Below are 23,320 nucleotides of genomic sequence, written 5' to 3'. Positions count from 1 at the left end.
GATTCACCTGATGCAACAATAAAAAGAATTTAAAAAAAAAAAAAACAGAGTGGGCGGGGCAGCGTCGGTCAACGGTCGTGCGCAGCAACGAGCAGGTCGACGCACGCAAGGAAGGGGTTAAGTATGAGGGTGACGTGATTGAGCTTGTGTTGACCAGCGATTAGGCATACTGGTTTATAGAAGACAGTCCTAAGGAGGAGTGAGGGGGGAAAAGCGGATGTCAGTGAGCATGCATTGCCCTTGTGAATGTGTGAAAGGGCAAGTGACTGCACTGTCAGGAGAAAAACTATAATTTAAAAAAAACTTATCTGGGCTGCACATAATGAGGAACTAAACCATTTCACTTTTACTGCATTGCTAGGTCATGCTACTTTAGCTTGCTGACAACACCACACAAAAAATCCAGAGAACTTTTATTTCAAGTCATGGTAATGCTGCACTGTAATATTTTGTGATAACAACAATGCTAATAATGTGGGTTTTAAGTTTCCATTTATAGTCTTAATACTGTTGTGAGACAGCAGCTTATTAGCAGAAAGCAGTGCCTACGAAATACATATCCATCAATAAATATTTTGATATACAATTTAAATATGTTATATAGCAAAACCTCTTTCCACATTTTGAAAATAAAAGATCTGTAATACTTACGCTAACTGATAGAACAGGTCCTACTTTATACATTGCATAGCGGTCTGTTCCTGCACAGATGTTTGGAATGTCGGCCTTTGGATCTCCCAATTTCAACTCCTCTGCTATGTACTGAATAAAGAATTTCATCCTGGATGCGCTACCTCCAACACACACAAACTGCGGGGCAGACATAACAAAATGCATACATTCAGTTACATGTGAGACAACATTGCAAATGTTACAGAAACTATAATCTGGTAATTGGTTTCATTTCAAAGCCATGCATTTGTATTTATTTTTATAGTGCTTGATGAAGTGATGGAGTAAAATGAAAAACGCTACAGAGCAATGTATGCAAAGATAATAAAATATTTTACGATGGTTTGGTTGGTTGGGGCAGGCAGGTCAGCTTTCAGCACTATTTTAAACCTGGAAAGGATAGTTATTATATTGTGGACAGGAAGTTCATTTCAGCATAATGAAGCACATAAGAAAAAAAAAATGTGGCAGAGTGAAGAGTTTTAGAGAGAGTAATTACTGAAACTAAAGAGCATAAATAAGGTGGAGTAAATAAACAATGGCATTTAAATACAAGTGAAAATAAGTGGGGGGCCATAATGTGAAAAGTGTTTTATTATTTTGAAGAGAGCTCAAAATAAAACCAGTTAAATTGAAGCAACAAAGGATTTGCCTCCCGTGGATATTGGGCCAGATTTTAGTAACTAGATGCATCTTACTTTTGGATATTTCGCTTTATGATACTATTAGGTGAAGGAAAAGACACAACTGTTCACAGAAATTGGGAATTTTGGGTATGGAATCTAAACATAGCTGCAGTAGTTGTATGTGGAATCAGAACACGTTATATTTCTTTCGTAAACAGTGGCTTCGCTTGGAACGGGCTTCTATTTATCATGAATACCATCAAATTTTATTTAGAGTAAGAGTAGCATGTCAAATGTTTATAAGCATTTTTTTTTTGTCAAATAACCTTTATTTAAGCACAGTTTCTTCCTCGTTAGAAGCAGTGATATATTCATTAAAACTTTGATCAGGAAAACATTTACATTTTTGTGATCTAGAAACGTTTTAAAAAAAAATCAAGATCCAAAAAGGAACTGGTAACATTTCACAAAGTAAGGTTTGACAAGAATGTTTATTGCATGCTATATTAACTAGATTTTGATGGGTAAAAAAATAGTAAAAGAGATCCCAAAAAATAATCCTGTACTTGTTGGGTTGATAGACTATTCTAATGGGCGTCGAGCACTAGAGTAAAAATATTGTAACATGACAAACTATAATGAAGGTAGTGAATGTAGGAACCTCGGTACTCTTGTTTGTACAACTTGTCTTCAGCGAACCTCCTATGCATGCCCTGCATTGACAGTAACGATTCAGAAAAGGGGGTGGTGATGAACAGAGTGTCTGAATTAAGCAGACCACTCTTACCCAGTCCAAAGATCAGGGCTTGATCCATCACCGTTATTTAGCTCACTGCCCCATCCCAGCTCAGAACCTGGCTATATGCAAATTAGTCTGTCCCTGGCCCAGTGCATCATGGGAACAGGGCAGACCAAACTACCAAGCCAATTCTTCACCAGAAAGGAGACAAGCTACCGGGGACCGGTTTCTGGCATTTCAGCCTCGTCGGCCCGGCTTGCTTGAATCCTGAGGGAGCAGTGAGCAAGGGACTCATGTCTGAGTATACCCTGCCACACCTATAGTGGCCAAAAACGATTCAGAAAAGGGGGTGGTGATGAACAGAGTGTCTGAATTAAGCAGACCACTCTTACCCAGTCCAAAGATCAGGGCTTGATCCATCACCGTTATTTAGCTCACTGCCCCATCCCAGCTCAGAACCTGGCTATATGCAAATTAGTCTGTCCCTGGCCCAGTGCATCATGGGAACAGGGCAGACCAAACTACCGAGCCAATTCTTCATCAGAAAGGAGACAAGCTACCGGGGACCGGTTTCTGGCATTTCAGCCTCGTTGGCCCGGCTTGCTTGAATCATTTTGTCCACCATAAGCGTGGAAGGGTATACTCAGATGTGAGTCCCTTGCTCATTGCACCATCAGGATTCAAGCAAGCCGGGCCGACAACGCCTGAAATGGCAGAAACCGGTCCCCGGAAGCTTGTTTCCTTCCCAGTATAAGAATTGGCTTGGTAGTTTGGTTTGCCCTGTTCCCATCATGCACTGGGACAGGAACAGACTAATTTGCATATAGCCAAGTTCTGAGCTGGGATGGTGCAGTGAGCTAAAAAACGGTGATGGATCAAGCCCTGATCTTTGGACTGGGTAAGAGTGGTCTGCTTAATTCAGGCACTCTGTTCATCACCACCCCCTTTTCTGAATCTGCATTGACAGTAGGCATTTCTTTAGATATTTAGACTAGTTTCTACGGTCTCCGGGAACCAGACTCTCCCAATGCCTGCTGTCTGATAAGAGCAGTCCTCTCCTGTATCACATACCAGAGGCCCAACACACAGTTCAGCAAGTTAATTATGAAAGTATTCCCCTTAAATGCATTACCTGTGGTAATTGTCAATCAATATGAAATCAGTTCCACTCATAAGGATCCAGATATTCTTCTTTGACATCAACGTGGTCCATAAGAGCCTGCTAGGTACAATTGCTATTCCAAGCAGCGTAAGTAAGTGACTGGCATGGATGCGCACTACTCTTACAGACTGCTGGAAGAGGGCTTCTGGAAGCTAGGCTTGAGCTCTGGTGCACATGTCCATGAAAGAAGCCCAAACGGAGCCAGGTACTACCTGATCTATACAGGGAATCTATACAATGCAGTGCATTGGAAGATTGGCACCTATCCCTGGGCTTGCTTTATTATGAGTTTCCTGTCATTTATAATATATAACAGGCATGTCCAGCTTCATATCCTCATAGGTTAATTAATGATGACAAGAGTAAGTCTATCACTGACACTGTAAAGACTGTTAAAAGTTGTACACACTTTTAGGTTATCCTATGGGGGTTGTTTGCATGCTCTTATGACACCATAACATAGGGTGTACACTTCTGCTAAAATCAGGGCTTGAAGTGTATATGATATTTCGCATTTTAATCATAAATAAACACAGACTGCATCATTGGTTTATTAATAACTGGAAAGAAAGAGTTAAAAAGTGTTATTTAATCCTTGTTAGTGATATTATAGTCTGGACGCTACAGAGACTATCTTACCTTTACGTCTCCAAACAAGGCAGGAAAATCATGTGTCCCAGTCCCAAGATCAAAGTGATACAATATATCTTCCTTCATCACGTCAAGGTGAGGGTTCGAAAGGTGAACCCTGCAGGTTCTGTGGACATGGAAGGAGAGCATGTGAGGAAACAAGACATCCCTAAGGTTCTACTGTGATGCAAGCAGGAGTCCATTTACAGCAAAACATTGCAAAAAAATACACTGCACAAAGTAAAGCTCCACTTAGGCTCTCCCAGGCAACACAGTGCGAAGCCCACAACCAGTATCCATTTTGTCGCTGAGATTACAATAGAGGCACCTGCTGCCTTTAAATGGCATCTGCACTCTGCAACTTCAAGAGGTTTCTTCATTTCCCCGCAGCGAATGAATTTGCGGTTATAAAAGCCACAGATTAGTTGTGATTAAGAGCAAATAAGAGACATAAAATATCACTGTAATGTACAATTGGCGATATTGTATTCCAACTGGCCCAATTGCTGAGCTCTGCGCCTACCAATTTCCAACGCACTTCTCCTGTTTTAAATAACACATGTATCGGCAGTTGCTGTTAGTTAAAAAAAGAATATAACAACCGGACTGGGAGGCGGTTGCGGGCCTGTATTTGCTATTTTTGCTGTGAATCATTTCTGGGTGAGATGGAGAGGGGAGGCTGCAGACAATCTATCTCACGGGCCCTGCAGGCCGCCTCCGCCCGCCTCTTCAACTGTACTTTGTGCATTACAGGAGGACAGTGATATGAGAACTCTAAATGGAAGTTATTTTTCTTTCATTTCCGAAAAAAATCTGCACCTGGGGAGCAGTTTGAGGCGGAGCATCTGTGAAGGAAGTTATTCTTTCTAGATTTCATAGAAACAGCATCAGTGCGCGTTTTTTTCTGAGAAGAAATATACAGGCCAGAACGAACATTGAAACAACAGGATCAAAACAGTCAGACCTTTGTATCCGTCCCTAAAATATCACTTTAGAAAGACGAACACATTTTCTGGCCGGCATCTGTGATCTGGCCACTGCCACTTCGATGTCACTAATCAGCTGCAAAAAGGAAGTAGCATGTTCTGGGCTCCTCTGAGGAGTTGTCCATGAGTCCTGCGTCTATGTCTATGCCTGGTTGTGAATACAAATACATTTGTTTATATAAAGACAGCTGGCTTGTGCTCAAGAGAGAGACGTGGGACTAGCAGAGGTTCTGAGCTACTAAAAGGCAGGACAAATGGTCACAGACATATGCTTCTTGGTCTAGACCAGTCCACTTTCACTTTCAGACAGGTCAAGTGGCATAGTGCCTCCTCCTCTGATGCCCCCAGAAACTAAACAATCCAGATTGTCCTTGCCCAGGTGCCTTCATCTAAGGGCAGAAAGAGACATCACAAGAATGCTGTGTTGCGCCAGTAAGGCCTGATAAGGGCAGACGCTGAAAATCCCTACTTATGGCACATCACATCATAGATCACCTCACCCAAGCACCAACTGCATCCAGTCCCTGGCTGTGCACCATCCCCACCATTTCATTCTCATGCAAGGATGCAACAACTCACTTCACTGCATGAAACATGACACAGAAACAGATGCTGTTCTAGTTATATTATTGTTGCATGTTCTATTATACTGCTCCTCTTCTTCTTCTTAGGGAGCTTGTCTCCATTCATGCAGGCCCTGTGCTGACCGGCTCCATTGTTCCTTTCTTCTTCCCTCACTCAAGGCCACCTGCTTGGCACACACAGAGGTGCCCCATGTCTTAGCTGTTGACTTGGGAGGTGCCCCTGTTGTGACATAACATCATCACACAAATCCAACCCAAGCAACAACCTTCCCCACTTTCCCTAACTAAAAAGCAATGACAGTGAATGCACGCATGCTTCAAATTGATCAAAGTTCACTCCACAGTCATGCAACCAACAGACATTTCAGGCCTAAACCTCACATATTACCTAGATGCCATTTTTATTGCAGAAACATGCTACTCACTGAATTCACCACCACCGCCCTCAATATCTTCGTCCCATAAGTCTACAGCTTCCAGCAATTCGATGTGCTGAACGAAGCAGGATCTGGAATTGTTATCAGTCACTAATTATCTTGTTCTCCAAAACAAAGGACATCCTACAGCTCCATCAAGCTCCTATCTTGCTACTTCTCATTGACAGCAATGCATGCTGTCTTCTTTCGCCTAACCTCCTTATCATTTGGAACCAAGACACCAGATGTCATCTCAGTTTCATAGTCCACTTCTGACATCAACATCTTGCAAACCCATTTCCCACTCCCAGGGATTACATTGATGATATAAAATCCCTTAAAGGATGCATTTGTTAACCTGTTGGATGATGCCCACATCATGCAGCTTGTGGCACTGCCAACATACATCAAAGGGAACGCCCTAGACTACATTCCCTCTGCCAAGTTCAACCTCATCTTCCAACCCACACCTGGTGACTGGACCCCATGCAGAAGCCATTTCAGCCCCCCTGCTCTACTCTTCACTCACCCATCAAGGACAAATGAAACCAGCAAAGCAGGTGAGCAGGGAGCAAGTTAAGCAAAACTGCTTTGCTGCAACTTCAACACAGCCAGTCCTTTGGTGTAGCAAGAGTGATGTGCCTTAATGCAAGCAAAGTACATGAGAGTGCTTAGGGGCGACCCGGAGGAGGGGCTAGCGGTGTGCGGTCCATTGCTGTTTTTTCTACATGAGCAACACTGTTGGTAAGTAAAGAACAGCAGTTACAATGATGCAGTGGACCGTTCTCGGCCCCAGTGCCTCAGAACCTGCCCTGCATCAGGCACAGTGCTGTTTACTTGTTTTACTTAGGCAACCCCCACAAGTGAGACTTTGTTCTTGTAGAATTTTGGCACCATTATTGCAAATCTCTAAATGAGGCTTTTTGATTCAAGCACTGCCCCCTGTACCAAAGTTTATCCACTACTTAAAAAGCCAAATATATTCATATTAACAGAGCATGATCACCGGCAGTAAGGATGTGACGGTCAGAAACAGAAAGAGACAATCCTTACCCACAGTTTCCAAGCTTTACGGTCTCACAATAAAGCACTCGCTCAGAGAAATATTGGATTAAATGAATTCACTTTACATACTGTAGACGCATGAAACAGAGTTGTAACAGTGCACCCCATCATGATACAGCCGGTGGGAGGTACGGCCCATCTTACATACAACTACTATTAAATAAAAATACATCTTTGGTCTTTTTTTACCAACTAACTCGCTGAAAATCTTGTCTCAGTCCCTTCACTTACTCGTCACCTTAGAGAATTTGCATCTGGTAAAAATGACTTTTATCACCCACCATGAAATCCTCCAGTTAGAAGCTACCAAGGCTGGCGACGACGTTAGGAAATACACAGAGGATAATTGTTTTGTTTGGTTGTAGAAGAAAAGTGGTGCCCAAAGCAATAACAAATAGAGCAGGAAGATTTCCATAAAAGAACCGGAAGTGAAGGAAAGGAGAACAAAAACAACTTGTGCGAACCCAATACATTTAAGTTAAACATGGCTCGGACTCCTGCTGAGTACTTCACACTATATTGTCTATAAAAACACACCCTGTAGGGACAGCCCTTTTTAGGTCAAGCCTAGCGCAGCACGCATGCGCTGTCTATGGGAGGCTTCTTGTGAGGGCTCAAAGCTTCTCTGTGTGGGTCGGACTCCTCCCACACATCTGATTGTCCTTTGCGTGTGTCTTTCAATAATGAAAGCACACAAATGGCTAAAAGCGGGTGCATCACCCACCTATTCTTCAAATGTTCACTTCCACAGGGTTTTGCTCTCGGGAGCGAGCAGCGGCGTGCAGGCTGGCAGCTGCATTCATCTTTTTTTTTTAGCTTTCACTGCGGGTGCCTTTAACAAGGCTGTTTACGCTACGTGGCAGTATTGTTCTTGTTCGATTTCAGAATGCAATCGTTCAGCTGCTTCCTATGGTTTGGTGATTTGTTGCCAGTTTGATTTCACTGCTCTTTAAATACTGGTATGTGATTTACATAAAAGTTCAGAATGATTCACTTGCTCCAGCATAGACATAAGGCATAAGAACCCCACTGTAACTAGACTATTTGCCACGTTGTGAAAATAGTGCTTGTGGCTTTCAGGGCACACTGTTTTGCAAGAAAATTTCACACGCCCTTTTGTAATCAGGCGGTTTAGAATTGGTTGCACTGAATGCCTGGCGATGGAGGACGGCTGCCCTGAACTATTTACAGTATGCCGTCTGCAGGATATTTTTAGGTCCCGTCTGGGTGGGACAACGCGTTGAGCACTGGGAGTCGCAACGCCCAGAATTTGACCTACCAAGCAGCCCTTTTATTGCGCGCCCCAGCGTCAGGGCGAGCTGGTAGCTTTCGCTTTTCGCCGGAGTTTCCATTCCGGGCATGAGTCCGAGGGGGGTCCTTCTCCATAAATAGCGCGGGGCAAGCTTATTTGTTGCAGCACCTCCCTGGGACCCTTGACACCAGTTCTCAACTCCTCTCTCTTAACCCCCTTCTACTGTTCGACACTCTTTCCCTCTGTATTCTGAGCCCTCTGTATTCTGAGCCAGGAATAACACCGGGGCACTGATTACCTCCACTGCACACACGACGATAACTGCTCCGCATCGCATATACTTCCTTTACATTCTTAAAATCCAGAAAAAAAGTAGAAGGGCTTTGGGAAAAGACCAGGCAAGCCTCTAACTATAAACTATAAGTAAATAGTAAGCAGTGCTGCACCATGCAACGGCATTAATACAGCATGCCCCCCTCTTATACAGCCACCCTCTCAATATATCATAATAATGCTGCCATGGTAAATAACCACACGTGTGTGTTTGTCACCATTACACCTGCAACGTCCTGCTTTGGCACCCATACTCCAGGCATGCTGCCCATTGATCTCCAACGCATCTTGGATCTTTTCATATCGACTTTAAATAAAAAGTGTGCGATTATTAGAAAATGCTGAGTGTGTGGGCATGCTAATAGGGGATAATCTGCTGCATGGCTAAACTTATAAGGTCCCAAAGGCAAGACCTATTGGCTATGCCAATGCTTGTTCCTAGAGGGGTATCACTTACTCTGTACAGGGACCCTAAATCCATTTCCAGGTCACGTGGCAGGGCTTAAGAGGGAGATTGGGCGCTTGAGCATACTCCATATTACATCTGACTGTGTCTTCGTCATTGTTGGGAACGCGCAGACAAAGTCGTGTCAAAATGACACCCACCTGCCCCAACGTCGTAATTTTGTCGAAATGCCCTTTACTTTTCACACACTGGCCTTTATTCACCGAGCAATATCTTGTAAAAAGGATTGATTTGGGTCCTATTAGGAAACGCACTCGTTTCGGCAACCCTAGTCCGTGGAATCTTGCCATCTGAGATCTTATGGGCAGATATGCACTTTTGGACTTTGCAGACCGTCGTTGCCAAAGCAACCATCCTTGCGTCACCTACGGTATTTCTTTGAGCCAAGATTCACATGAGACTTTCCTAACAGTTTCATAACAGGATGTGACATTGAGAGAGGTCATAGCAGTTTATTTCTCACGCAAAATACTCGTCCTTCCAGTTGATCTGAAAAAAAACAGACGTTATGATTGTGAAGAAAACAAAATTCTTGAGATGCAGCTTGCTTGCAAAGCGAGAACATACTTCACTCACATATGGTGCATTCCTGAGCCTCGGTGCTGCAGCATAAGCGGTCCTTAAATAACGAAACAACAATAAAGCCAAGCATAGCTTTTTTCAAAAATCATTTATATAAAGGAGTCCGGGGCGTAGCCAGACAGAATATATCTGGACGTTACAAAAGCAAGTAGATGAGCAAGTGAAGTAAGAGTTTGGAGAAGGGTTGGCATGGTTCCAGACGCCAGAGATGAATAAAAAAAATGAGAAAATAGCAGAAATGGCACAATTCATATCAGACCAGTAACATTTGTCAAAACTCGGTAAGATTTGGTGATCTCTTTGCAGGGGCCTTCACGGTACTTGCAATAGATATTCTGAGAAATGTAAAGCTAAATTGTGATTTCGAAGCATGTTGGCCCTGTAAAATTGGTCAATGTTGAGAGTATTTAAATACCACTTTACATACACGTTGCACCCATGCTTTAGTGCCAACATATCAGGGCTTGGATTTACCTGCCACTCTGTCAGGGTATGTTGGTGGAGGTGTGCCATTTGAGAGTGAAAATGAGGGCTGGAGCCGGCAAAGACTGAGCCGACCCTTAGACTGGCTCTCAGGCCCTTCTCAAAAGCCAGTAAACATGCAGGGTCACATGTGACTATTCTGTTACTACAGTACTGGTTGCACCGTACAGGTATGTGCAGGTACACCGTGGCCCGCTTTTATACAGTGGGCGGTCACCTCTCTGGTGGAAGCAGGTGTAGACCATAACTGCACAACTTGTGACGTCAAGGACGCAGGATCTCTTTTCCCAGGAGAGACAAGAAATGACCACCACTTCATGAGTGCTCGCTAGTCGGTGTTCCAGGGGCGCAGTAGGTTCCTCGATTACATCTGAGAATATTTGACTGCGAGGGCATGTCACTATTACAGAAGGGTGTTTTTTGAACCACAGCCATTGCAGGGCAAAGAGTGCAAGCTACACTTAAAGCAGAAGGCTCAGCTTTTATAATACAACCCCTGTTCTCAATCATCAAAGTAGTTTGCAACTATTGGGAGAGGAGATGGCCTAACGTCTAGGGTGGTCGACCTCAAATCTTCAGAACTAGGTTCGAGTCTCGGCAATGACGCTGAACATCCTGTGTTTCAGGCAAATCACCTAATCTCCCGTGCCTAACAAAAATGAATGTGTTCTCATGTAATGCAACTGGTGCTATGTAAAGCGGTCTGATACCCGATTCGGGTCAAGTTTGCGCGATATAAAGCTCTGTAAAATAAAAAATAAAAAAAACTATATATGAAGCATTCACTGCTTCATGCTAGCCATGTTTCTGCTATGGGTTGGTCACCAAAGGAGCGCGAATATCTGGCAAAAGTAGAATTTCCAATAAATTAGCAGCCTGGTCCTGGAATCCATAGATCAGGTGCAGCTGGCATTGTGCCCTCTCCCTCATCAAAAGACCACCAAAAGGGCATGGACTTCAACGGCCAAAGTATGAGGAGTGGCATAGATGGCACCATGCACCCTTCGACCATGCAAACGTGTCACAGGGGTGACATTTTATCCCACCTTGAGCCCATCAACAATCTCTAATTTACTTCTGATGGATTATGGGAATGGCAAGTGATAGAAAGAACAGAAAATAAACCTGGCTTCTACAGCCCTGCTGATAGTCACTTCCTGCTGCTACTGTCATGGTCACCAAGACATGGGCAGAAACACCCTTGCCAGCAGAAGCTGAAGAAAGCCCAGAGGTGGGAGCCGATCCCTCTGGCTGCCCCTTACTGAAGTGTATGTTGCAGAGGCTGTGCCACAGCCAGGGTCTTTCACAGGTTCCAGTCCCAGCTTCAAGACACGTTGCACATCGAATGAGCAAATTCTTCTAGTGTGGCCTGGTGGGATTCTCTGTACTTACAACACAGGTGGGGCGATGTCACCCTCAAACCGGGTAGGTTGCTGTTTTTAATCACCACGGGTAAGATTTGAGTTTGCTGACATTTGATGGAAATTGTGAGTCATTTGGTTCTGCTCCCACCTGCAAGGATATATATCTATTTCCTTGAACGAACACGTTCTTAGGATACCACCGCTTACCTACTTGTTAGAGAAACTGAGGCGAGGGCGCGGTCTGAAATGTGCTCCCGGGCTGTTTCCATTCTTGTAAATTTCCTTTGCACTTGGATGCAAACTGAAAGATTTTTTGCATGCCTAAAGTACTTTAAATAGAGCAGAGTTGGCGACGTGCCAATCAAGTCAGTTTTCAAACAGCTCGGTTATATTCCTCAGTAAAAATTATTTATTTGCACTTGTTCAATATTTGCCCTCTTCTGAGTTTTAAAGAATATATCCCACTTTGACATATCACTCTCTACAGTGAGGCTTCCAGACCTTCCTCTCCTCGAACCCTTAGTAATGCCTGGATCAAGGATAATGAGGTCTACTTTAGTGGAGAAGTGTGGCTCACCGGTTAGAGGAGGCAGTCCCTGATGCAGAGGTCAGACCCGGGACCAGGGTTCAATCCCCAACGCGGCAGGGTCTTGAGCTCAAAATGTCCACGGACTCGATAATTCTTGCCTCAGTGCCTACTCAAATCGTGGGTTCACACTCTGCAACTCTGGGCAATAGCTTGCTTAATCTCCACTACTGCCCCACCGCGATGGGATGCCTGGTCTTCACCTTGGGGATGCCCAGTAGGGGTAGGGCCAGGATGGGTTCCCAAAGCAAGCGCCTTGAGACCTTATGGTGAAAGGCGCTATATAAGAACGTATGATTTACGATTTACTTTAAACAAACACTGTGCTAACCCATGCAAACAGAAGAATGCCTACAGGTGCACAGACTGTGCTGTGTCAATCTGCCCTGTTCTGAACTTATTGTCCAAGCTTGTGGTGCAGCACAGCAAGATTGTTAAAATAAAAACAGGGCACGGACGTAGGAGTCATAGAAAGACACAACACATAATTTATGGTCGTTTGTGCAGCAGTGTATGTTATCCGTGTTAGCACGTGTAAGTCAGATGTATTGAAGTTGAGCCCCACCTGCCACTGCAAGAGGAAAATGTGTTCACCATGAGTATCAGTAAAGCATCCTGCTAAGGCACTTAAAGTCACTCTTATCAGGTTTGAGAGTCACAGTTTGGAGTACAACGTCTCTCTTGGCCAGTCCCACAAAAATGGAGCCTCAGGTCTGGCAAGCCTAATTGTAGGGGTGCTCTGAAGGCACTTCCTTGCACACTGCACAACTTGCCTCTTTCCTCGTGTAAAAATCCACTAGATAAGATCTGTGAGCCCTACAGTGTCCAAAAGTGACATTTCCTGTGTTTCCATGAGCTTTTCTAGCTCTCTCCATATAGAGGACTTCACATTTACATTAGGTGGCATCTCACCCCCTACTCTTCCTCTTCATTGGGTTCTGCTATGTGTTGCTCTTCCATTTGTCCTTAATCAGCTGCCCAAGGTGAGGCTCATGGACATCCTCAGTCACTGCAGCACAGAAGGTAACATCATACCATGAAAACCATTGTGTGCAGCAGCAGGGGACTCTGGAGACCTGGTTCTATCGACTCAGTAGGAAGGATGAAAAGAAAATGTAGAGTAGAAGTGCACCAAATCAGCGCAGTCCATAAAGTCATTTTGATGGTCTTTTCAAAAGGCGCGTACTACAAAACTTACTCCAGAGCAAGCAAGACTACGTTGAATTAATGCTTCTTTAGAGAAAATTTAATTTAATTGCAGTAATTTTAATAATTATATAGTCTAGGGACCAATTATCATCTTTAAGTTGAGAGTAATTGTAGTACCTATGGCAAACTCAATGTTATATGTGCTCATTGGTGAGCAGAAGTTGCCTTTCCAACTTGAATTACAGCAGAAACGCGCTCTCCTCCAACAACATCTCTTTCACAAACTTTTGATCCAAACTGACTGCCTGGTCTTCCCAGTTCCAAAATGAAGGATCTGTTTGGATGGCCGGCTCTGACTACTAACCGCCGGGGACCAGTCGTAAGCTTCCAGTACCAGGTAAGAGCGAAGGCTGCACATCAGGCTGTTGCCCCAACTGGCCGGGGCTGACTGAGAAAGTGCCATGCACTGCAGCCTTCATTATCCAGTGGTGGAAGCATCCACATGAGACAGTGCATGCCTCACAAAGATGGTGGCCAGGCAGCAGGATAAGCTCTTGCTTGGCTGGACTGTGATGAGAGCGGTTCTCAGGACAGGCAGGCGCTGCAGTTTCCACGCCCTACCTATTTATAAACTATAACAATGGCCTGCCACTGCAAATCAAAGACTCTGCAAAGTCCAGGCATTGTAATAGAAGCACTATGTAGGTGCAAAATATACCTTACACACCAATGAAATAGCTGCAGTCCACTCTAGATGACACCACACTCTTGGGTGATGCAGAAAATGAACGAATCTGTCAACAAGGAATTGCTGAAGGAAGTGGAACCAAAGCAACCATTGGCTGATGAGGGCTGACACAAAGATCATTTCTATGTATTTTTATTTCTTTAGGACAAAAGCTCTGGCAGATTGATACATCTGTCTATAACCAGATCTAAAATGCATTGGTTATTTTCAATGAGAAACCATTTTCCAAGTTCAGCCTCTCTCTAAAACAGAATAATGGAAATAAAAGCCTTTACACCTTTAGGTACGATCACCCAGCGAGTTAAATATTTACTGCTTAGATCTGTCAAACTGCTGGGTGATAGGTTATAGTTCATCAAAACCAACTCTTCTTTTCATCCTTCGATGATCAATAAACTGATTTGGTAATTATAAGACTTGCTATTTACAGATCGATAAAATGGCAAAAGTAGGGTACCAAGAACTAGAAAATACAAATTAATAGTTTACGTATAGTTTTTATGGAATGTTAGCCTATTTCTAAACACTCCCAGTGCATCAAGTAAGTGAAACGAGGTTCATTGGGGTACCCTTATTTACCCAGAAACACACAACTGGGCCTAGAGGGAAAGTCAGTAATGGCACTCTGGTCTGTGGAATGTTTTCATGAGTTTGGAAATGTATAGACTTACTACACTGATCTACAACATTGACGTAGAGGCAAATGATACATCTGAGTCAAAAATGAGATCCATGTTTCTAACATTGTGATAGTGGAGGCAAGATCCCAGACTTCTGGGCCCTTCAAAGGAAAACATGTCATGGTCTTAGCCTTCCAATATCAAGTTATGAGCTTTTACTCTATTCTGCTAGAGAAAATATACTTTGTCCATTGTAATTGGTGGTCTTATACCTTTCCTGATGTTTGTGTGAGTCCCTGAATTGTTGTTTAATTGGATTGGAAATGTACATGACTATCTAGATGGTTTGCTAGTGGAAGCAAATACATGTAGAATAGTAGTGGTGAGGGGGCCCTAAGGGACACTGCATTATCCTTCCTACTGACTCCTCTGATCCAATACACACTTGCTGGGTTTAGAGATGGTTAAAGGAGCGAATCCATTGGAAAGATATGTCCATACACTTTAACATTCGTTGAGTCTTTCAGTAGGTTTGCCTGGTCCACAGCATCACAGGCTGACTAAAGATCAAAAGTATCAGGACCTCCCGCGTCCCTTCATCCAGGCAGATCTTCACTTTCTGTACTCACATGGGCCTGAAGCCTGATCGAGGTAGAGGAGGAGATGGTTAAGCACAATGTATTCTTAAAGTTGGTCACCACATTCTGTGTTATTTTGTTTAGATAAAGCAAGTTGGAAATTGGCTGACAACTTCCTAGATCGTGTGGGGTTGCTACGGGTTACTTCATGGGATAAATGTCTGTGTTTTGGTTAATTAGGAACACTTCCCTTGCATGGGGATGTGCTCATCCTGCTTGAGTTATCAGGCGTGAGAATAGGCAATCGCAGTTTCATTAGAGCTGCAAGGCACAGTTTAACCTCCAAGCTTGAATCTTTAGTATTGCAGCCAAGATTCAGTACCTGATTTCCATCAGTTTGAACAGTTTGAAGGAAAATATGGAGGTTCTCGAAGGAAGGGTATGGTGACTGTTCACTGCTGGTTCGTGCATGAGTGAGTACGAATACTAGATGTTGTGAAGTCAAAGAATTCTTGAAGGCGGAGGAACAAGTCATTAAGAGTTTCCAGCTGATAATTTCCTGATAGATAGTGAAGATTTGTTTTGCTTCATCCAGTGCCTCAAGGAGACTTTAGGTAGTAGGCTTTTGGGGCACATTTCATGGCATTATGATAGACTGTCCTGTGCCTCTTGCAGTGTGACACTATCCTCCTTGGAAATTATTTGCCCCACAGACATTCTAGGTTAAGCTGTCTTCCCGGTAAAACACCTGCATGTTGATAGTTTTGAGCAATATTCTCAGCAGGACCTGGTGGATGTGTTTTGCAGCCCACTCCTCAATGGGTTGTATGGTCCTTATACATTCTCCTTCTTTAATTTTCTCCTGAGCTTCTGCATTGAGTTGCTTGGGTTTTGGTAAGTTGGTAGAACATGTGTGACAGATGGTGAATAGTGAAAGATTCAACCATATATGGGGTTGCGCCATGAGGTTTGTTGTCTTGATATGGAACATGAGCATGAAAGTCAGGCTGAACATTCCAGATGTTTAAGTAACCAGCCTGTAAGATTTTCATAGATTTGGTCTTCAGATACAAGGCCTTCTTGAGGATTTTTTCCAAGAAGGTGGGATCTTAACCTGGGGGATGATATACCCCAGCTGTGATGAAGGGACTCTTCAGGTTTATTGTAGAACATGCATTCAAGCAATCTGCAGAATAGATTAGAGTCTCTGGTTTTGTGAAATGATTTAAAATCAGGAAGGATCAGATCATCCAGGATGGTGGCTGAACTCTCTAAACCAGGTTGTTCCCATGGGCGTGTGTTGAAGCGGCACATTTGTATGCAGCGGTGGTTAGCCTCTAGCAAGGTAGACCAGATTGATAATATAGGGTGTGTTCACACACACACACACACACCCCAGATGACTGATGTGAGGCTTTTGTTAAACTACTGGCACAAGAATAAAAAGATTAAATTATGTACTTAAGCAGAGAATATTGAGCAAGCCAAAAGTATTATGCAATTTGTGATCATAGATTGCAAAGAAACGAAGGCGTAAACGCACGCCCACGGCTATGTTTAACGTGTTCGCAGTCTGTGCTTTCTTTTTACTATGGACAAATCCTGCAATAAAACATGAACAAGAATGGAAAATTAAAGGCATACAAGCGGCAAATGACAGTTCAAATTGCTTCAAGAACATACTTGCCAACACGAAGAATGCTGATAATTAATGACATCCTTATTAAACCAAAATTAGTATGGAATAAACGGCCCACAAGAGGAGCTTTGTCCACAAAAAGCTTTTAAATCTCAGGCAGTTTTGCCAGCTACATTTGGAGACAAATATAGCTTTGAAGTGGATCCACAATACCAAAGAAAGGATGTGCATTGTCTGTATCCATTCATGCCCTGTGATTATAAAATAGCATCTAAATAAAAAAGGAAAATTCCAATTGAGCAGTCACAAAGGGTTTCTTCCGGATCCAGTCTCAGCAACAAAGGATACCCAGGCCCACCGCCCTCCGTTCAGCTGGTGCTGCAGAGCCACAGAGGAGCTAGCCGGTTTCAACCAGGTGCTGTTGGAGGGCAGGGCTCCAGGCTCAATGTGGATTGAACTGTACAGCTGAGGCATCTCAGAAACGGAGGGATCAGAGGCTGATCCTCTGGCAGGAACGAAAAGCTGCCATCAACCAATGATGCAGAGAACCACCAGTGGCGGCTGGTGCCAGAGAAAAGTGGTGAGGTAACGGGAGGGACAGATGTCCACAATAACAACACAAAATATAAGAAACAAAAAAGAAACTACCTGCTGCCCGCCGCATCGCCGCTTTCTGCTCCTCTCGCTCCGCTGCAGCACAGGCTGATTCGCCTCAACTCGCCTACGGCCAATCCAGACACTGCTCTCATTCTGCTGGCATGGATTTGGCTGAGTGGCCTAGATTTGAGCTCCAAGAGAGACTGGGAGCCTGCGCCTGCTGTCTCAAACCCAGCAACGCAGTTCAGGTTGGAAACATCTCAGTGTGCATGTCGGTTTGGCTGTACTATGACGGCCGGCCAAACTCACATGCGCACTTGTTGCAGTGCCCATGACTCCTCCATGAGTCGTCACGATAGCCCTGCCCCCAGGACTCAGCTCTGCAAACAAAAATAAAATGATACTAAACCTGTCTTGTGTTTTATTTTATTTTTTAAGTTTTGCTTCGACTAGCGGGGTGTTGACGCTCCTCTGCCACAATGGAGGAGCAGCTGCTGAGAACCACCATCTTGAGCGATTTGCAGTGCATCCTTACAGAGGAGATTGAGTCAGCACAATATTCATACAACACATGGTCCTGACTTAATACCCATATAATTCATTCTTAAACCACAAATTGTGAGGGATGTGCCGAGTCCAAGCTATGGGAGACTGAAGACACCTCTACCCAGATAAAACCACATAAGACCTTCTACTCCATATCAGGTGCCCATACTGGTTTCTCCATAACCTGGTTTGGCAGTGCTTAATTTGTGCCGGTGCTTTCCGGTGCTCAGCAGTGGCACTTAATTATTAACACCAGCACTTATAACAGCCTGTCACATGGTGGTGCTGTTTGAGTAATTTAGGGATGAGCTGAACAACAGTTGTTCATTAATTCAATGTACATTAAAGATGACTAATTCCTGCCTCCCAAGCCATTCTTGTAGCTTTGGGGGTCTGGAATAGTCTGAATTGTCACACTGGTAGGAATGTGATGGTTAGTAGTTGTGTGTGTACTGTCGTTGGCAGTGCTGGCAGGGTCAATGGGTGGTGAAATCTCCAGAGGCCTCTTTATGAGGGACACAGCACTTAGTTGTTTACAAATTAGGCACCTGGTAGGGGATCAGAAGTCACTATGAGTCAAGCAGAGTGGGATAAGCCTAGGGGTAGGTCTGGCCCAGCAGACTCAGGCCCTCCGCACTATGGTGGGGGAGGGAGAGGGTCAAGAGAATATAAACACCTGAAGAGCATACGGCAGTGGTGTCACAATGAGAGGCAAGTGGGGGACGTTTTTCTCATTTGGGCATGCTGTGTTTGCATGTATTTGCGTATTTGAGCCACACTGCTCGCTAAATTTGATCCGCGGAAGAAACCCCTTTTGAAAACGATGCTCACGAGACATCGACACCTCTTGAAAACAGGTTCTATGGCAGCTTCGAGACAAAGAAAGGCGGTGTGCAAGGAAGAACAATGCTCGATCTTTGTTAGGCCTCGTCTGGAGGGTGAGTGACCCTCCAGGATTAGAAAAGGGAAGTGTATTTTTATGACAGTTTCCGAGGGCACTGAAAGAGGCTGTGATGTCAGTATTTTAGCAACATTTAGGAGGCAGATACACCCCGTTTCTGAAAACTAGTATTACCGTGGCAGAGCTGAAGAATGTCGAGCTACAGGTTCATAAATGTACGCATTTATCATAAACATAACGTGTACTTGTAAAAACATGTTCACCCTGAGGGGTATCGTGGTTCTAAAGTAACAGATGTCTATTATTACTCAACTCACAGGTTCACGTTTTATTGACCTGCGAGGATGAAATGCTGAGTGGATCCACTCGGGTACAAACCTGTGACCATGATGTCAAACAAAGATCCCTCCAGGAGATGCATTTTTTTCCTGAAGTTTTATATAGCGCGAACTTGACACAAAGTTTTCAGGTATCAGAGCGCTTTACAGGAGCAACAGTTGCGTTACACAAGGACACATTAATTTTTTGTTAAGCACGGGAAGAGTAAGCGATTTGCCCAGAATCACAGGATGTTCAGTGTCCCTGCCGAGACTCAAATCCGGTTCCCCAGCGTCGAGGTCGATGTCGACCACTCTAGCCATAAGGCCACATCCTGTGCATTACCACCATCGACCCCCCCACCCCCCCCGCCCCACCACCACACCAGACTTCTGTCTTTGCGATTTTGCACAGTGTGGTAGTTAACTTCTGGTGCGGGGCAGACTTGTTACAGGTGCACTTTTTCACATTGCCTAATCTGGATATGTAAAGTAAATCAACGTTTCCAATTTGTATTTCTCTTATGTTTTGAAAAATAAGTCTGTGTAATAACACTAGTAAAGACAAAAAACAGTGTAGCCACTAGTGGCGTGTGGAAATATCTATTATTCCACTGGGAACTAAAGGGTTTGAAGGGAGTGACTTCAAAAGGTGAAATGTCAAGGATCAAACAATGGATCTATTGAAAAGTGGGCATCGATTATCCCTTACTCAAACCCACAATTAATAACCCGAAGAGGAGGATCATTTCAAATAATGACGCTTTTATTAAGTTTGTATTCGTCTACGTGTGTAAAATGTATCTTCATGGGGGAGGGGAAGGAATGGAAAGGAGACAAACATGGCTCTGATAAAATGTGAGGTTTATGTAGCAGGGGCGGCTCTAGGCTCATGGCGGGCCTGGAGCTTAGGTAGGCGGTGAGGCCAGTGAACAGGGGCGGTCAGGGTATTTGGAAGTGGAACAGAGCCGGAGGCCGCCAAATCCCTGCCAGGGGCCGCCACACAAATATGTATCCATCCTCAGAGGATTATTATATTAAGGATATATATTGGTTGGACCCTGTATGTAGTCAGAATGTGTACTTTATGTCTGCGTGTCAAGGCGTATGTCTGGTTTAAGCTGGGATGGTTGTTTAGCTGTGAGTATAGATTTTCAACACGTCGAGCGGATGCACGGGGCTTGTTGATCCTTCCCTGGCTCGCCCTCCCTGCCAGTGCTCCCACCTAAACTGCCAGAGAAGGAAACCACTTTTTGCTGATACTACCCGTGGCAGTTTGGTGGGTGCGTGTTGGTGTTATGTTAAACAACTTAATGGTCGTAGAAGCTAAGTAATGAAGATTCAGCTCCAAGAAGAGGGTGGAGTGACTGCCTAGCTGTCCCGGTGTCCTGGTGACCCCTTACACAGTAAGAACTAGGCTGGAGGAATGGTCGCAGACAGAATGCCTATAAGTAGTGGACGAGATTGTGACCGGAAGAAGCAGCATCTATATGCAGCTCGGTTACCGTGTGGTTCCGACTATTTCAGGGACTAACACCAGCTCCTTTTCAGAAACATAGACAAGTCAAGCTTCAGGAGCTGCTACTCTTCTGTGGATCTCTCTCCTTGCTGACCTCGGGGCTAAACCCACCCTCTTATCATTCCATCAAAATCTAAAAACTCACCTCTTCAGATTACATTGAACCCAAAAGCCCAAAATGTGTCTTTGGCATATCTCTTCAATCATCTCCACTAATACCGCTCTACCCTCCAGGTTTCCCCTTCTAGTCTCCCCGCTCCGCTGACTATGTTCTTCTCTTGGGCTCTCCCTTTCTCTTCATTCTGGAAGTGCTAGCTGTACCCCTCCATTCAATACCCTTGCCCCCTTTAACTTTACTGTACCCTTGCTGTCCACCATGCCTGCCTTCAGTTGCTACTCTCACCTACAGTTTCTTCCTCGAGACTGCTCATGATTACTAGATGTGCACCTTGCCCCATCTATTGAATAAACTGTCTCCCCCCCCTCAGAGCCACCCCATGTGCCTTGCGCCGTCCCGCCTCTTCGACTCTCCTCAGCTTTGATTCTGTCCCCTATCCCTACCTAACCCCATGTTACTTGTCTCAGGTTCTCTTGCACTTTCCATGCAGTGCATCCTTCTCTACTCCCTCTGGCCCTTGATTCCGCGCCCATCCAACCCTGTGCCATGATCTGATTGTTCATTTGCACTCTCCCTCCTTGATGTCAGCTCATTTGCCCTGGCTTTCTCTAGCCCCATCTTCCTCCCTCATCGTTCATCCCTCCTCCAGTGTTCATTCAGTACACACAGTTCTTTAGTTGCTTGTTGTAAGCACGTTTTGGCTAGAGCCACTCTCTACTTGTCAATGTATCTTTCAGTGCACTATATCACCTTACTTTCATTTTCTTAAACGCTACTTGTTCATACAGATTTCATAATTTTATAACCGATATTGTCATTGGTTGTGTTGTATTGTAAAGATCCCTTCATAGAACAAGAGCACTAGATTATAAAGCTATTAAATATAGGAATAGGGTGGTCAACAAAGGAATACCATGAATCAATCAACAGCAATTTACTCAGAAATGTTTGGTAAGCCACATGCTTAAGCCCCATGGGCCTTTACAAATTGAAATTCCTTGTTAAGACTCCCAGATATGAGTCATGAGCACCTAATAAAGGTAGCACAAGCCAACAAGATGCCTTTCCCCTTCGTCCACAGCTAAGAACCCTCTCAGCCTTCACCCATGTCTGTTCATCAAATATGGGAGGACTTCAATCACAGGGTCCCAAAGGTGGGACCTATTGACTTTGACATTTCTTGTTATCTTTTTGTCGGTCTTGCCAGTATTTTTTGTCCCTCAATCATAACCATTACCACTCAAACAGACGGTGACGCTTGGTGCTGTTGTTACAGCATAACTTGATGAAATAGTTATCTCTGCAAATAAATAGCCAACTTCTTGAATGTAAAAAATCACTTCTTTCCACATGTTTGCTCCACATTGTAAAGCTGGAGGTGGTGCAAACTGTAATCCCTACGAGTCACTCTCCTGGCCAGGACCAATAAATACTGCACATGCATGGTCAGCAAGACGGATCATTGATTTAAATGTTCGCGGTTAACATTTGCAGTGATTTGCAGGCTGTAGATTGTAATCCTGGCAAAGCAAAATTACGGCCTTAGTATGCGTAACAGCTGTCCATCGGACAGCCGTACTCCTGGTGGTGATTGGACCACCACCACACTGCGGACCCACCCACAGTGTTAGGAGTGTGGTGGTTGGACAACCTCAGGACCGCTGCATCTGCCAGGGATCCAGATTTCCGCAGGGGTGGCACAGCGATCAGGAGCACTAATCTGCTGGCACTGCTGCTGCAGCACCGCCAAACATATTAGGAGTTGCCTGTTCACCACCCTTTTCAGGCAGTGAGTCCACCATGAAATGTGTGGGGAAGAGGAAACTAAGGGGGGGCTTTCAGGGCTCCCTGTCGCTCCTGGGCCTGAGTCTGCATGCAGAGGGGCACATGTTGTGCCCCCCTGAAATTGCACCCCGTTCCTGCACAGAGTGGCATGCAAAACATGGTCATGCCACGAAAGACCACTGCCATGAGACCGCTGCAGCTCCGCCCGCCTGACCTGAATTACAATAGTAAACTGGCGAGTCGTCGGACCACGGCCTTGGCGGTCCTCCTGCCGGCGAGGTGGTGGTGGTGCTGACGCCGACAGAATACCGCCAAAGTCAGAATAAGGCGCTTAGTCACCCATCCTTATCAGGTTGCTAATTGAGTACCATTAAATGATTAAGGGTAACACTTATTAGTTATTGTGCTTTGAAAAGATAAACTTTTTTAAAGAAGATCTATACAAAAAGTAAGCAATTATTAAATATGCTCCTAAACAGGGTACATTTTCACCACACAGCAGCAATTAACCATGAAGGCTCAAACACACAACAGACAATGAAACATCCTAAATCGACCTTCTGGATCATGAAACAGCAATATGATACCACAAAGGTTGCAGTTTTGTGTGCTACAATCAGTGCTCAATTTGTGCTAGTGTTGGCTGGTGCTCAGCACCAGCACTCATTTACAAACACCAGCAATTTATTATGACAGTCCATAACTTGGTGGTGCTGTCTGACTTTTTTAAAAGACTGCAAAGTATTTCAGTGCTCCATATAGTTAAAATAAATAATGAACTAGTACGTCTGATCCCTTCTTGCAACTTGTGGTGGCCTGACATTGACCAAAATGTCCCACTCGCATCAGTGTGATGG

The 23,320-nt window shown here is 44.4% G+C and overlaps 1 protein-coding gene across 1 annotated transcript in view; it reads right to left on the bottom strand.

Annotated features, from left to right (window-relative positions):
* Nucleotides 1-23,320, bottom strand: part of UPP1 (uridine phosphorylase 1) — a 121,155-nt gene that overhangs the window by 65,906 nt on the left and 31,929 nt on the right. Inside the window, exons 3-4 of the mRNA XM_078688187.1 lie at nucleotides 3,839-3,956; nucleotides 652-810 (exon numbers count right to left, since the gene is read on the bottom strand). Of these exons, the coding sequence (XP_078544313.1) occupies nucleotides 652-810; nucleotides 3,839-3,956 (277 nt within the window). The remainder of the gene's footprint in view (nucleotides 1-651; nucleotides 811-3,838; nucleotides 3,957-23,320) is intronic.

The sequence above is a fragment of the Lissotriton helveticus genome, chromosome 4_1 (genome assembly GCF_964261635.1).
Source record: "Lissotriton helveticus chromosome 4_1, aLisHel1.1, whole genome shotgun sequence".
NCBI lineage: Eukaryota > Metazoa > Chordata > Amphibia > Caudata > Salamandridae > Lissotriton > Lissotriton helveticus.
This window is presented reverse-complemented; position numbering and strand designations above follow the sequence as displayed.